Source organism: Notolabrus celidotus, chromosome 19 (genome assembly GCF_009762535.1).
Source record: "Notolabrus celidotus isolate fNotCel1 chromosome 19, fNotCel1.pri, whole genome shotgun sequence".
NCBI classification, from domain to species: Eukaryota; Metazoa; Chordata; class Actinopteri; order Labriformes; family Labridae; genus Notolabrus; species Notolabrus celidotus.
In genome coordinates this window covers 17084859-17102097 of record NC_048290.1, presented here as the reverse complement: position 1 = coordinate 17102097, position 17239 = coordinate 17084859, and the positions used below count along the sequence as shown (strand labels likewise).

Genomic DNA, 17239 nt, shown 5'->3' with positions numbered 1-17239 from the left:
CCAAGTGAATCACAGGTGTGTGTGATGCTGTTGTGGACGGAGGGGGGACATAAAAACACTGAGGGTACTGTACCAATTAGAAACATTCAGCATTGCAGGCCACACCCCCTAAAGTTCCTGGAACTTTAGAAAGTACTACCCCCTGAGCAGGGAGTTTTTAGGTGGGAGATTAACTACCCAGGAACTAAATTTAGACACTGGTTCCTGCTGTTGAGAGTTAATCAAAAGGTTCCTAGTTCCTCTGGAAAGTTCCTGCAGTTGAAAAGCACCTTTATAGTGGACTGATGAACCTAATGAGCATGTCTTTGTTGTAATCTAACTTTAACTTCCTGTTTTGTTCTGTAGATCTTCCCCGTTTTATTGTCTTGTTTCCTTCCTGTCTGTATTAGTTAGAAGCTATCCTTAAAGCTTCCTCGTGTCTCTTAGTTCAGTCTTTACTGCTTCCTGTTTTATTTTGAAATTCCCACACCCTGTGTGTCTGGTTTAGCTTCACTTCCTGCCCTTAAATGTTTCTCTCCACTTTGATTGCACCTCAGTGATCTCACCTGTGGCCTGTGTTTCCTCCAATGTGTGTTGGATCTTTGGGTCTACCCTGCCTCCTCATGGTTCCCTTCTGTTGGACCGCCCTGGATTTAGTTTCCTTGGACTTTAAGGTAAGTTCTTCTTCTGCATGTTGATCTTTACTTTCTGCTTGTTTGATTGCACATTGTGACACTTCCTGCTGTCAGGCTGTAGTGCTAACCAATGCTCCACTGTGCAGCCTTTCTGTTGGACTCACAGACACACTTCAGGATAGTGTACTAAATACTTAGAGATAAAGAATATGATCTAATTAGCATTTACTGGCATTGAATTCTGAATATGTCAGTAGCACAGTAATGCAGCTTTCTACCTTTGAATGCAAGAAACAGATCTATGAATCCTTAAAAGCCAAGACATCAAGAGGACAAATGCATGAACGTTTTAATCCCTATATAAGAAGAACTCTTTTCCCCATGGTGCATTCAGGGTCCCTCTGTAACTTTGTATTTGCCTCCTAAGTTTTAGTTAAAACTGACAGCTTGTCAGCGTCGTAGTCTCTAGAAAATGAGTCTGAATATTTGGATGAAACATCATTAAGAACATCTTCTGGGAGAGTTTTCTGAACTGTAATTTATCTCTGATCGTTTGTCAGCCAATTAAGAGTTGTCCTGAGCGCGAAACTGACTAAAATAATTAGCGGACCATCTGCAGCATTTAGCATAATCAGAACCTTCAGCTTTAAAATGAATTGTAATTGCATCATGATTAAAAAAGTTCCAGGAGTGAAGCTCAACTTTTTCTCTGCGTCTCCGGATGATAGGAAGTGTTCACAGAAATTATTCTCTGTGTGCTCACGTCGCGCGACGCTTTTGTGCAGCGTGAGGATAAAATTGATTCAATTAATTATCGGTCATTAAAGAACTCATTACATCTGCAGCCCTTTGAATCTCTCAGACTCTGGTGATGAGTGTAAAATGAAGAGAATCAGCAGAGCGGAGAGTGTCTGACAGAGAGGACGGACAGATTATTACACTCTGTCAGAGCTGGGAGGGGGGGAAGAGTCGCAAACAGGTCCAGTGAAGTCTAAAGATTGGAACTGATCTGTGGTGAGCTCCAAACAGACCTCGGCCTGACTCTGCCTGTCCCCTTTTTAGCATCTCCCTTTATACTCTTCTCTCCTCTCAATAAAGCGGGGGACTAGGGGAGGTAGAGCGTACGGACAAGCTCAAACATGCTTCTCACCTCACTCTAACGTGTCTCAGAGTCCTCTTTTTGTTTTCTATCTTCTCTACCCTCAATATATTGAGTTTGCAGAGACATCATTATCTGTGTCTGTATTAGGATAGAAATCCAGAGGTGGGTGTTGCTTATTTATGAGGTAATTTTTTTTTGTGTTCTTGCAACAAGTATCATAAAAAATAAGAAATGAGCATCACATCGGTCGGCATTAAGATAATAATAATGATAATTAATAGGATTTGTAAAGCGCTTTTCATGGTACTCAAAGTCGCTTTACAGAAAAATAAAAATAAGACTAAAAATAAAAAGCAAATAAATAAAACAGAGCAGAACAAAGACAGAGGTGAGGAGGGACTGGAGGTTGTGGATTGTATGCTTTTCGAACAGGTAGGTCTTGAGGTGTTTTTTAAATGATTGAAGAGAGTCAGAGTTGCGGATGTGTAGAGGGAGAGAGCTCCAGAGAGCCGGGGCAGTGATGGCATAAGCTCTGTCCCCCAAGGTGCGGTGCTTGGACTTATTGTTAGGGGACAGGAGATTGGCATCAGATGATCTGAGGCGGTGAGATGGGGAGTGGTGTTTGAGGAGGTTGGTCAGGTATGAGGGGTCGAGGTTATTGAGTGCGTGAGCAGGATCTTGAAGTGGATTCGGTGCTGTATGGGGAGCCAGTGGAGGTGCTGAAGGATGGGTGTGATGGTAGCGGGAGTGAGTGAGTAACCGAGCAGCTGAGTTCTGGACATATTGGAGTTTTTGGAGGTCAGTGGAGGGAAGGCCGTAAAGGATGCTGTTGCAGTAGTCCAGTCTGGAGGTTATGAAGGTGTGATAAGACAGCAGAGGAGCAGAGAGAGGATCTGAGGCGTGTAATGTTGTGGAGATGGAAGAAGGATGTTTTGTTGACGTTTCTGATGTGTGGTTTGAAGGAGAGGGTGAGGTCGAAGATGATGCCGAGGTTAGATAATCATGAATTTGAAGCAGAGGCAGATAGCATCAGGAGTGTCGTTGCAGAGAGTTGGAGCATTCTTTGGTGTGGTGCATTGTTGCAGTGTGACTTTGCAGAGCCCCAAGGTTTTGGCTTTGGATGCAGGCCTTCTCTGGGAGTTGAGCCCATGCACGGTTGTCTACCTGCAGACTCTTTGGGGGGCTTTCAGTGTGATCAATGCATGTTCGGATATATAAGATATCTGTGCCTTTCTGAATTCATACTCATATTTGGGCTCATTCCTAATAACGGCCGGGAGAGCATACAGCCTCACCTGGCGGGATGAGCACTAGCAAAGACAAGCTTTTTACCCTGGCTCTACCTTCCGTATCTTCTTCCTTACATCTCTCTGCAGACTCCTATCTGTTTTTTCTATTTTGGCGCGTAGGTACGGTATGAGGGGAAAGCTAGCATGGTGGTTCTGCCAAGCACCCCTGATGAGTGATGGCCTAACTTGAGGAAGCAGAGGAGAGGGGAGGCGCCCACTTGATAACCCCAGTGATGTACTGGCTCCATCTATCTTCATGCTTGGTATTGGGAGACATCAGGAGGCCATGTGGTGGGGTATTTTAATCTTGTTGGAGTATAAATGTTGGTTTGATGATGTACAGGGATGGGATTGGATTTCATGACGAGACTAGAATTTTAATTTGAGACCCCAACCTGTAACTAAAGAGCCCAAAAGCGAGCTTCAGGCTGTACATGGAAAAATTGAGATAATCAGGACTCTGCAGGGATCCAGGACAGCTCTGGGAATGAGTAAAGAACTATATGTGCTTCTTTAACAGAGTCAGCTGAAATTTTCAACCAAACTTTATCAATCTTTATTCATATAGCACCAAATCCCAACAAATGTTATCCTCAGACTCTTTCCAAACAGAGCAGGTCTAGACCGTACTCTATGTTCTATTATTAACAAAGACCCAACATCAAGACAGGATAAGATCCAGTCCCATCTTACAGACAGGACTCAGTCTGATCTCATCTTAATCCCCCATGAGCAGAGCACTTTGCAGCATTTAGCAAGTTACAGTGGCAAGGACAAACTTCCTTTAACAGGCAGAAACCTCCAGCAGGACCAGACTGCTGAGAATAGGGATGCACAAGCACAGGTAGAAACACATTTTCACAGTCAAATATGTTAGACCACAATACACAACACTGAGGTGAAAAGGCAACAGATCATCAGTTTGTTTCCCCCCTCAGTCTGATCCACTGATAACACCCGACACATGTGCTTCCACACACACACACACACACACACACACACACACACACACACACACACACACACACACACACACACACACACACACACACACGTAATTACCTAATTACTGATTATCAGACTGTGAACATGCAGCAGACTGAAAACCACAGGTCTTTCTTTGTATGCGTGTGTGTGTGTGTGTGTGTGTGTGTGTGTGTGTGTGTGTGTGTGTTTTAGAGAGAAAGTGTGTGAGAGAGAGAGAGCCTGTCAAACAAAGCTGTCTTTATTCCACATTGAAAACTCTCCAAAATGAGCCAATTTGAGCACAATACAGCTGATAGCATGTATTTATCAGACTGCTGCCCTCACCATATCACCTGCTGGCGGCTGTGATTGAGGTCTGCATCTTTAATAAAGACAGAAAGACCTCAATTCACCTCCAAAATGTCCTGAAAGAATGCCTTCATCCTGGTTACACGTGGACAAAGAAGAAATCCAGAGAGTCTGAATTTAAAGACGAACTCAGAGTGTGTTACTGTAAATATAACGGCCCATAACATTTATAATATTCATGGTTACACGTACACGTGATTCCCAAATGATGGATGATTTTTCAGTCGCTGCTGCGTCACAGCTTTACCTTCCCTCTGTCTGTGTTTTCATCTCAAAGATCAGCCGCTCAAATCTCCAGCACAGCACAGTAAGACAATGAGGTCCCATGATGTGTGTGTGAGAGTGTGTGTGTGTGTGTGTGTGTGTCCCTCTACAAACGGATATTAATGTCAGACGGGAAATTAAAAGCCAGGTTTGTGAAGTTCTGTGTGTGTCTGCCTGTGTGTGTACCTCCAGTGTCGACTGACTGATATGAACACACATCTTAGATTAGTTATCCTTGCTGGTAGACGACACGAGATAAGACAAACAGCAGAGATGTCCACAGGTTTGCCAAAGCTCCACCTGGTATCTGCACGCCTCCACCTCCAGTCAGGTTTCAGCTTCCATCCATCAGTTTCCAGCAGGAGGAGAGTAGCCGGGATGGAGATACATTCGTGTATTGACAGATTTAAAGCGGATAAGCGCAACATCGTACAGGACAGGCCGTACGACATCATTTACAGGAGAGGCATAAAGCAAGAGAGCGTCTGTCTCTCTCTAAGACAGATACCTGAGGGTGAGAGAGAGGGAAGGGCGTCCACAAATCAAGATGGCATCATTCTCTCAGACTGAATAAAGGGAATGAAAGGATGGGGGCGGGGCTAAGGAGGCAAGACATGACATCATAATCCGGCTGTGGAAGCTACAGAGTGATGTTTTCAACAAGATGGTGGACATGTAAACAGCTGGACCACCTCGTTACACGTCGCTCTTCATGCGTTGCACTTTTTGCAGATATTTTACAACAAGGTGACAGGGTAAGAGCTGGCTCAAGCCTGAATCAACTCTTAGTTATTCTGCTATAGGCTTAGACTGTCAAACTGGGATCCTGGCTTTCCCTCTCTCTCCTCTGTCTGCCTGTCTCTTACTTTAACTCTTCCTGTCCCATTAAAGTTACTAACCATAGACCTTTCTGGAGTCCCTGAGCTCCATTGTCTCGTAGGTTCCTCTGGATCTCTGCTGCTGTGGATGTGCCAGACTCCAGCTGCTACAACTACTACTATCTGTCTCTCCGCTATCATCTCTCTCTCTCCCTCTCTTCATCTCCCTCTATCCCTCTCTCCAACACGGTCTCAGCAGATGTGTGTCTAACATGAGTCTGGTCCTGTTGGAGGTTTCTGCCTGTTAAAGGAAGTTTGTCCTTGCCACTGTAACTTGCTAAATGCTGCAAAGTGCTCTGCTCATGGTGGATTAAGATGAGATCAGACTGAGTCCTGTCTGTAAGATGGGACTGGATCTTATCCGGTCTTGATGTTGGGTCTTTGTTAATAACAGAACATAGAGTACGGTCTAGACCTGCTCTGTTTGGAAAGAGTCTGAGGAGAACATTTGTTTTGATTTGCATTTATAAATAAAGATTGAGCTGTCATGTGATGAGGATTATGCTTTAAACAGTGTTTTTAACCTCATTACTTTAACTCCATTCTCACTTCGCAAGTTGTTAGCTGGACTGTCAACAAAGGGAACTAGTGAAGGAAGTCTTGGCTGTTGCAAGGAGTTGGTGCTTCCCTGGAATTAGTTTTCTGGCTAAGTTTTCTGGCTTAGTTCTCTGGCGGTTGCAACACAAAGAACTGGTTCCAGATCAGGCCTATAACCTGCTTCATTCACATTGCTTTGCTGGCTGATCTGAACGCCCTGACCTCCTGGCTGTCAGCCTCAGAGGTTATATGGTGCAGAATATAGAGGCTGGTTCAGAGTCTGGCCCGTCCATTAATGCCAACGGCCTGAAAGGACACCTCGTGTGCTTAATGACCCACAGGACTGTTCCTGTCTGCAGGTGTGTCTGTGAGGGAACCATCAGAGATCCTTGATCAACTCGATACTCACCTCACCTCACCTCACCTCACTATGCTGAGGTAAGAGGACTCGGGAGAGCAAGAAAGAGGAATAGTAGGAGAGTTCAGTGATGGGGACAGTTTCTGTGTTAATAACCCTCCAGCATGTATGAGGACATTTCCACGTGTACTCCCCATGTATGTTCCAGACTTCCACCTTCTTCGTTCACACACCGGCTTGCCCCGACTTCATGCAGACTTTTTACAGGACGCTGGCAGGAATATGTCTGATAGAGTCAGGGTGAACAGGTTTAGATCTTCCTCTTCACACCCTTGTGTCTTAGATTTATGGAGTGTGTTAGATGTGTGAAAGGAGCTGTATGCATGCAGAGCAGAGAGAACAGATAGACAGGAGAAAGGGCCTGTGTCCACTGACTGTGTATTTTGCGCCAGTGGGACTCACCATCAAAGTATTAGAGCACCTCTCAGCAGTGCTCTGTTGTAAGATTAGAAAAGTAGTCTCATGGCACTTGTGCTTCCTTGACTGTTAAGTCTTTTTAAAGTTGTATGGATGCCTAATTTATGACTTTATTTAAAGATAATTTAGAGAGATTTTACAAGGAACAGGTAAAAACATGGGAAGAATGGTATCCTGGATTTAGCAGCAGCTCCAGACCTGGAACTTGTCCTCCCAAAAAGGGTCTATTTAGTTCCTCCTCTACAATTGTTGTTTCCAAAGTTGATATCAGAAGTCCCGCCCCTTCTTTATCTTGATTGTACACTTAATAAGAATTGACATGTGTGAGCATATTGATGTACAAGAAGTTGAATTGTTTGAGCTGCATTGGTCATGTGCAGAAATTAGGCACCAAAAACGCTGCTGGGGAACACAGGCTCTAACTGTGGGCTTACAGAGTTCCCTTATGAGGACTTTATGCACTGGACCCCTTTGCAGGACTACTTTGTGCCTCTCACTGTTCGATTTACAGTCTAACCACAAACTTTGTTATCCTTTTGACTGAATTTCCAACGTCTTAAAAGCCACTGATAAGCTGGTAACTCACTTTGTCACTCATTAAAATTTAAACGTTGAAACTTTGTCAATAGAGACGTGCTGTTTGAGGTTAATTGGTTTGACTCTCCTCAGATCAACTTTCAGTTCTTTCTCCAGATTTAATGAGAAATCTCTTTATTAAGACAAACAGTGAGCGTGTGTTTAAGCAGATTAACATTTAAAAGTAGTTATTGTCTCAAAACAAGTCGCCGCCTCATAGGACAGTAAATATGGAATGTGAAGTTTTCTTTTAATCAGATCGATGTGAGCTTTGAGAAAAGGTATGATTAAAATGTTTTAAATGATGTTTGAAGGTTTCATTTAATCAAAATGTTCCTGTCTGTATTACCGGGTCACAGAAGTCAAAGCCTTTTAGATAAATGTTGATCATTGGGACAAACTTTGAATCAAAGGATACAATGAGAGAACAAATTAAAACTCCACAAGGTTAGGCCCAGAAGTTAGATTTGGTATGGTTATGGTTGAAAAGATGTAGAAGCAGGTGAAGTGTCTCTTTGTTATCGAGGGTTAAAGCAAGTCAGAGTGAATGTTTTGAAAACGTGACGAGTTGTAAAGTATTTTACTGTTCAAACTGAACAATGAAAACATTCACTTTATCAAAAGAAGAAAAGATGTCGACATAAAAGGCTTCTTTCATGAATGTCTTTGAGTTATTCTCCTGCAAGCCTCTCCATTTGAGCACAGTAAAGAGAAAGTTGAAAAGATTTTGTTCCTGACGTGTCTTTGTTCCTGAGGCCCAAAACAAGTTGATCAGACCAAAACACAGACTAAGGTATTAAACTCAGATCCATCAGCTATTGTTAGACGCCAACTTCTCAGGATTTCTGGTGCGGCCAGGAGTTATAAAACAATGCTCATGTTTCTTTGTTTGTTACATCCTCCTGGTTAGTGTCTGATTATTTGTTTCTAATGAGTCTCAGTTTCACTGTAAACAGTTCCACAGAGGCTTCACTCTGGCTTCCTTCAACTGTACGAACCTGAAACAGAAACTGATGTTCTTGTAATTAACGGGTCTTAAGTTTGCTGAAATAACAACATCATGATGCAGATTAGCCAAAAGTCAAGCTTTGTCAGGTCTGTCCTCAAGAGGAGAAGAAAACTACTTTTACAATGTTTGTTTGTTGAATGGAGGTCTATGAAAGAGGATTAGAGACACTGATGTTTTTTTAGGTCTGACCTTCTTCACTGAATGTTCCATTTGTTCTCAGAATTCTAGAACACCTGCTGTTGCTCTCCATACAGACTGTTTTTCCTGCTGACACCTGATTGGTGGATACTCCTCATACTACAGACAGAGACCAGAACCCTTCTCAGACTAAAATCCAGACCCTGAGATCCAGATTCAACATGTTTCTGAATCAAAATCTGTAATTACAGGTTAGTTGTAGCTAAAAGTCAAAAGCTTTGTCAGGTCTGTCCTCAAGAGGAGAAGAAAACTACTTTTACAATGTTTGTTTGTTGAATGGAGGTGGGATCCATCATTTCTGATGCTGTGTTCAAGGAAGTCAGGAAATCTAAACAGTGATTGTCTTCAGTGACACAGCATCAAACAGATTTGTGTCTCAGTGTAAAGGTTTGATCTAGAACAGATTGTTAGCTTATCTTCATGCAGATATCTGAAATCCTCCTCAGACTAAAAATTACGCTGGATTGTGTTCCTCCTGCTTTTGCTCTCCATACAGACTGTTTTTCCTGCAGACATCAGTGGAAAAATCAGCCACAGAAAATGACTGAATGAAACTTTGGTAGATGGACGATTATATTTGTCAATTTCTGAATTACAGAGAAAAAAAAGCTATGGACATGGATTTATTCGAGCAGAAGAAATAAAGCTTTGTTTGCTAAAGACTCATCAGACAGGTGGACAACAGACGACTTGAAGTAATAGAAAATGTTTGATTGTGGTGAATAACTTGGTGTGTGCAGGAGTTTAACTAGTTTTCATCCGTCAGGGAGGGAAAAACTTATTGAAGTTGGAGACTGGACGAGGTATCACCAAGTATGTTGTCAAATAATCTAGATAATAAGTCAGAGCTGCACCTCTCTGTCAGATTCATGAGACGAGACAAGTTAGGACGCCTCTGAGAGATGTCTGATAAACTGAGTCTGACTCAATTATCAAGACATGACAGGATAAGGACAGTTTGTTCACATTTTGATTTCAGTTTGTCTTTGACAGCTTTGAAACAAATAAGAAACACTTTTGTTTCTTTGGCTCCCCAGCTGTATTTTATTCTCTGATGTGACACAGAAAAAACATGATTTGATATCAAATAAAAGGAAAATTAAAAATCTGTGCATAAACAGAACCTCCTGATGATTTCATGATTTATTTTTTCTTCCAGCTGTCATTGAAGTGGGAAAGTTCCGGGTGTGGCCAGAGATGGCAGGAGAGTTCAGCTAATCTCTCCCCGCTGCTCTGCCTCTGCCGGCCGGGCTCCAGCTGCTCCTCCGCCCGGCTCCCCTCTGCTCCACTCCAGCTCCGGGCTTTACCTCCAGCCCCTTTAGATCAATAGCTCCATCCTCTACCAGTGTCTCTCCACCACCTCTATCTCTCTCTCTCCAGCTGTATAGACCTACAGAGAAAAGAGAGTGAGAGAGAGAGAGTGAGAGTGAGAGAGAGAGAGAGAGAGAGAGAGAGAGAGAGAGAGAGAGAGAGAGAGAGAGAGAGATTGGATTCGTCTGTCTCACTCCTGCTACTCCTACTCCGACCCACTCCATCCGTGCACCCCGACAGACGGAGCAGACCTCCGGGAAGGCAGCGTGGATTTTTACCCCTCCTCGCCTCAGTGTGAATGGGAATGAGCCGCACCGCGCAGGAGTGATGGAGACTCTGCCTTCATAGTTCCTGGAACTTATTTCTCCCCTATAAGACGGAAACTAAGTGCTCCAGTGTCTCTTTGGGATTTCTCTTTTCTTTTTGGGCTTTTTTTTTGGGATCCAAGCCCGATCACGGAGGGCTCTCTTTTGGGGAGAGGAGAGGTTGTTTCACCCCTCTCCCTCTCCTCCTCATCCTCACATCCCTGACTTAAAACCCTGTGATTTTTCTTCTTCTCTTGCTTTTTTTTGACTGACTTGGATTCCGTGGAGGATTTCTCTTCTTTACGCATTTGAAGACAGCGGGATTTCTCTGCGCTCTTGGCTCCGGTTGGTCCTCGGGTTCTGTGGGACTGGAGCCGGGCACCATGGAGCTGGTTTTGGGTGGATGTACTGGTGATGTTTGGGAGGTGCTGGTGCTGAGGAGGAGAAGGAGGACAGGAGGACTCTACCTGCTGCTGCTCTGCTGGCTGCTGAATGCTCACACCTCAGCGCACGGTGAGTGGAGAGAAAAAGAGGAATGTATGCGTGGATTCATCCCGCAGTCTGTGTGCGTGCGTGCGTGTGTGCGGGTTCTGCCCTTGTGCGCGCGCGTGTGTGTGTGGTTGCTGGTTGCTCTGGTTGCCGCAGACCAGACACATTTGTTGCGTGTCCCTGATGGCTTATGGTTAAACCTTCCCTCTAACCCGGGTGGACTCGGGTGTGCCCGGGTTGAGTTTTTTGTTTGGCCGGGTTTACACGGATTCCCCTGTCTTCCTTTGGCTCTGATCATGTGTCAGTCTGTTCCTTTAATCAGATTTCAGTGTTTTATTGTTGTCTCTACGTTTTGCACCCACATAATAACACATCCACTGATCTATTGATCCGGTAGAGGCTGCAGGATTTGGCTCAGATTTATCGGGTTTCTCCTGCTTTGATTTGGTTTCTGGGTGTTTTGTGGGCTTTACTGGGTCTTAGCTGAATCCTGCCAGTCTGATCATGTTGGTTTTCTTGGTTTTAGGTGGATTTCTCTGGGATTCAACAGGCCCATCATGTGATGAGCTGGTTTCAGCAGGTTTTACTGGATGTGACAGAGCTTTCTGCTTCACCTTCAACCAGAAGGGCTCATTTTTCTCGTCTCTTTCAGCCTTTCTGTTGCTGTTTTTAGACACATTTTGCACATTTCTGCAGGGTTTGTGGATTCTGAGTGTTAGACTGCTGCTATTTTAGGATTGTCTGCTGTTACATCCTCACTTTCTTCAAGAATGAATGGGTTAAAAGATCAGTTGTAGTCTGCTGGGTCTCTATCAATCTATCAGGCCTGATCTGGAACGTGATGCTTTCTGTTGTGTCTGACTGGCTTTATTTGGTGTTATGTGGCATTTATTGGACAGGGTTAAGCCTAGCATTTAATGCACCCTGCCACCAAGCTTCACATCAGGACCAGGCTGCAGGTTTTCCTGCATCCAGAAACCTGCAAAACCAACAGATTGCAAGCACGACTGAGGTTGCAAAGATGACTTTAAAGTAGGAACATCATCTTAAAGTTTAGAATGATTCAACCCTGACAATGATACCAAATACTTTGCATGTCGCAGCTCATTGATTTTGCAGCTCATTGATGTTGCATGCTGGACGTGAAATTGGGGATGGGTTATCCTTGAATATCACAGACTAAATGGGACTCAAACTTGGTCTCAGTCCGTTGCTAAGTCTGTTGAATGTTTTCTCATCTCTTCAATTTGTTGTCTGCTCTTTTAAAAGCTTAAAAATGCCAACAAGTGTTTCCAAAAGCTGAAAATGATGTCAGCAAACCACATGTTTTCAGTTTAGAGTCATGAAGAAGGAAGATACCTTCAAGTATTCACATTTAAAGCTGCAATCAGTGATTTTTGACTCTTCGTCTTAACAAAATATCCTCCTAGCATGATTCACGTTTAATTAAAGTTGGTTATTAGTTTACACACATGCAGCACAGAAAGCAGCTGATGAAGGAGGGTTTTTATGAATGATTTCTTGCTCCACTACACTTTAAATATCCCAAAGCGCCTCTTTAGTTCTCGTGTTTGTTGTGCTTCATGATTTTAGTTACTGCGCAAACTGATCAGAGAGCTGCTGGGCCGTCTCTCTCTCTCTCTTCTTCTGACTCTCTCTCTTTCTCTCTCTCGCTCTCTTTCTCTGCTGCTGTCAATAAATTACGTCCAAACACTTTAATTAAGCTAATTGGTGGTAGGAGAGCACACACACATGCGGACAAACACACACTCCTGTAGCTGCTGGATCAGCTGAGTAGTTTCCTCTAAATGAGTATCTCAATGTGGGTGTGTGTGTGTGTGTGTGTGGTCCATCCTTCTTCAGCTGTAAAATTCTGCTGAATATTTTACTCAGACTGAGCGTTTATCCATGTGGATGCTACACTCGTGCACACACGCACACACACGCACACACTCCTTCTGCAGGCTCATTCATGAAAGCTTCATACACACTGATTCAGAAAAACATCTGAAGACCAGAGAGGGTTTTTATTTTTTACCGCATAAGGTCTCGCTCACTCTCGCTCGCTCTCAAAGAGGAGTTCAGCCGGTCTTTCTCTTCACGGAGACTATCATTGGACACATTGCACATGGACACAAACCTGATTATGCTAGTGGCTGAAAAAGAGACATGACACAGTGGGCTTTATTGTTTGGAGCTTTTTCGGTTGCTTTAGTTCTTCCTGCTTCTGTGTCCGACACCTGAAACATCCTCACGTAGTCACACTCCCGTCCCTCTCCGTCCATTGAGGCCTCAAGGGTCAAACAACATTGTTCATTCTTTACCTTTTGAAGTGAGGAGGTGGAATAATGGCGCTAATGTTCCTTCTTTTAAAAGCTGTCAAAAAGAGGCTGATTGCAGCCATTAGAGATGGACATTATAGAAGATATACTAGATTGGCATACGTGCGTAGCTAAGTACCAAGAAATTGCAGCAGAGAAAAGCCGAGTGTGAGCGGACTCAGTGTTATGTCTTCATCGCTGCAGGGGAAGTTATCGAGACAGATTGAGTGTTAGCTGACGTAGAAACAGCAGAGCGGTTTAAAGTTGGTGAGATAATGATAAAATATTTCTCTAAATATGAAAAACAACACTTTTCTTTCCCTGGAACGAGTTTTTGTGACTTCTTCGAGAGGAGGTTCTTCAGTAAACTGCTGCGAGGTCCTGCTTGGAGTCAGTTTATTATCCTGCTGCTGCAGTTGTTGGTGATTCCGATCTGTTTCACTAATCGCAACCACTCCAGATCCCTCTCTCTCTTAGGCCAGGCATGTTCTGGTACTAAAAAAATCTTCCGTTTATTATCCCCAGTCCATGACGAGCACAGAAGTCCAATCTCAAAACCTCACTCAGGTTCAGTTCCTCCCATTCATCCCCCAAAGGTCTCTCCACCATCTCCCAGAGGAGGTGTAAGAGTCCCTAAAGGAGAACTTCTTGGAGTCGCATAACTCGTTGTTCTCTGCAACTTGCAGAGAGGCGACCCTTTCATTTAGTCAAGAGAACTCCAACAGTAAAGTGTGCAACTGGCGGTGTGTGAGCATCCCTACACCTGCCTGCAGCCTCTTATCTCAGACAGCTCTGAAAATGGAGAGTCCAGCTGAGAGATGTGTGCATTTAGTGGACCAGACAATCAAACCATCACTAGCAGAGTATGTTTGATCTTTTCGAGTCTGCTAAAATAAAGAGCATCCCTAACCCAACCCTCATAGTAAGTAGGAGAGGCAGATTTACAGCAGAATAAAATCTGATGTCAGGCCAATACAGCAAAGAAGGCTATAGATTGAACTGTTTTCTGAGTGTGTTCTTTCCTTCAAACTATTCTGCTAGTTGGAATTTTGATGTCAGTGTTAACAGCAAGTCAAGCCTCTCGTCAGGAGTTTAGTTCCAGAACCAGAGCTGTGCATCAACGAGAGCCTACCTCGCTTGCACTTCTTGCACCTCTAGTTCTGTGCAGCCAAAGACCCCATTTTTGCTGCTGCTTGGTTTCCACTGCATCCTACATTTGGTGATCCCAAAAGATGGCGGCTCTATTCTGTTTCTTTGGGTCTACCTCACCGACAAGCATCCCTCCCAGCTCTCGCTCAGCAGGATAGTGTTGTTCTAAGGTTCTATCTCTTTCTTATAAACAACGTGTGAACCTTGCACTCATTGCAACCAATCAATGTCTCTCTCTGTCTCTGCTGCTTCTGTTATTTCACCTGCAAACAAAAAGTTTGATAACAGAATTCATTTCACAGACTGATCATTACTAAAGGGTAACCTTGTGATTTCTAAGGTTGTTGAACTCAATTACTTTAATAAGCCACAGAAAGGGATTCAATCTGAACACATCTCATCTCTCAGTGTCGGCTCATGAGAGGAAATAATATTAAGCAGGAGTTCAGACAGAGAGCTGAGGATGGATTAAGTTCAGTGTAGTTCTTGCTCCTGCCACCAGGGCGTCCCAGCCCCGGACCAAATGAAAATGGATGGAGTGTTCGAGGATGTGGAACAGAGGTGAAAACACCATCTTTGTTTGTGTTTAGGCCACATTATTAGATTATCCCCCTCCATGGTTTATCATTAAGCCCGACAGGAGAGCAGTGAACTGGGAGGAGCTGAGTGTTTCTGCAGCATCACACATTTAACATTGTCTCACACTTTGACTGGGCGAGGTCACATGAAGCCTGGAGCATGATGGGTAAAAGATAACACCATCATCACAATAATAAAGACTGGATTAAGTGTTTGGGAAGATTTTATGACATGTCCGGTCCGTCGCTGATCCGCTGCGGTCCGGAGCAGGACTGCCAGACAGCTGGAGTCATGTGACCAAGGTTTTCCCGCAGTAATTACTGAATCAAGTATTCTCTGCCTCCCCTTCTCATCCCTGTTGTCTTTCTGGTCCTCTGAAAACCTCTGACCTGTTGACTCCAGGCCTGGCTCTGCTCATCATGACGGTGTGTTGTTGTAGTTAAGTGAAATACGATCTGGTGATAACACAGAGTGTTTTATTCTGAAAATTAACTGGATGTTTTCATTTTGTTTTGGTGCCGGACTTCCTGTCCCGCTCTGTTGGGATCAATGCGTCATGCTCCGGCATTCAGCAAAAATAGAAGTCTTGTGTATCTGATCCGGATCCGGTGGAATCTGGCCCTAAGATATGGGTACATAGAGCTAAATGCTAACATCTGCATGTTAAGATGCTTTTGTTGGAACGTTTAGCATATAAGCATGCAAACTGTTTCAACTAGCAGTAAAACTTTGCAGCACTCAATCCCATTTCTTCCATTGCTCATGCTATCTACTAGCATTGTCTTAAATCCACCTTGACTGTGAGAGGATTCTCATATTTGGTGGGATTCCTCCTCTTGGGGTCATGATTTTCCGTGCCACAGTTCAGGGTAATCCATCAGACGGTTGTTTGGATACATTGGCTGTAAAGTGGCGACATGACAGCGTCAGTCTGATGGCTGAGCAGCAGTTTTAGGGTCATAAAGAAACTGTCACATCTCTGGAGTGTTGTCATGTTTTTATGACGTATAATTGCTCGTGTTGTGGCGGCAGGTTTCAAGGTTTCAGAGGTCTTACTTTAAAGATCCAGGAGCTCTAATAAAAGAACGCTTTATGAGTTCTTCTTTTTCTTTCTGCAGTACAGAGTGACATTACCAATCCCCTCTGTTTATCTGTTTCTCGTCTCTGAGTGCTTCTCTCCTTGTCACACATATTTTTGTGTCTCTCTCTGGGTGTGTGTGTGTGTGTGTGTGTGTGTGTGTTGGGGGTGTGTGTGTGTTGGGGGTGTGGTCACTTGAACAATGCTGCAGAATCTCCACTCTGTTGGCATTAAGACTGAGCAGATTTATCTTTGAAGCTTTGAGCCTAAATCCAGAGGAGGATTTGTTGTAACCGTGTATTATTCAGAAGTCAACACTTTCTCTTTGTGTGTGTGTGTGTGTGTGTGTGTGTGTGTGTGTGTGTGTGTGTGTGTGTGTGTGTGTGTGTGTGTGTGTATGTGTGTGTGTGTGTGTGTGTGTGTGTGTGTGTATGTATGTGTGTATTCTGCTTACTTCTGCTCTGCTGCAGATTCTTTGCTCTGAATATTTAATGTGCTACAATTATGCCATTCATCTTTATGTTTCAGATTATCTTGTACACGTTCGATATCTTATTTATCACGTGACTCTTTGGCATCGTGTCGCCGTTCAGCCTGGACTCAGAGCTTTTGTTCGCCGTGCATTTCCACTTATAATAACTGTATAACTGGAGTATTCTTCAGCAGGTGGTTTCTGAATAAATGATGCCTTCTGTTGGGACCAATGGGAGGATTTCAGTGTGCAACACAACAGTCCTTGATGAGAAACAGGTCTAAGAGGTGGTTTAAGTGCTGTGAATTGCATTTCACATTTTCCTGCTTTTGATAGAGATACATGAAGTAGAGCTGCATCATATACTCTAATTATTTTCTTAATCACACTTCTTTTGTTTGCAAGAACTACAAGTAAAGGATATTGTAAGTAAGCTTGCTGTCGTTTGTTGTAACAACTCGCTCACTATACACTATCCTGATTATTTCAAGACAATCAACCAAAGAAACAGACAACTTGACACAAAATGTTGATTTAAAGATGATTATTTATACAGTTAGAAAGAGAGTTCCTCTGATTCCACGGTTGGTGGCATCTCAATGACAACGATATATTCCTAAACGGGTGGAGAGAGACAGGAAATGTGCCGTTGGCACCATGTTTCGCCGAGTCTTCTTCAGTTTGGTTTACATCACCTCCCTTGATGTTTTCTTGCTCTTGTCCTCCTGTGTTTTCCTTTCCTGCAATGAATCTAATGTTTTGTGGTCTCCAATATGTTGCTTACTGATACAGCATGCTAATGGTAGCTAAGGTTTTTGCCACAGTGTCAACAGGCAGGGTTGAAACATGCCGGACTCTTTTCTAAGGATTGATTAGTTCAGGTTGGAATCAAGAATTT

General features: G+C 43.6%; 1 protein-coding gene across 1 annotated transcript in view; it reads left to right on the top strand.

Annotated features, from left to right (window-relative positions):
• Positions 1-17239, top strand: part of dcc (DCC netrin 1 receptor) — a 371365-nt gene that overhangs the window by 43089 nt on the left and 311037 nt on the right. Inside the window, 2 exon segments of the mRNA XM_034709663.1 lie at positions 537-653; positions 9797-10766. Of these exon segments, the coding sequence (XP_034565554.1) occupies positions 10637-10766 (130 nt within the window). The 5' untranslated portion in view covers positions 537-653; positions 9797-10636.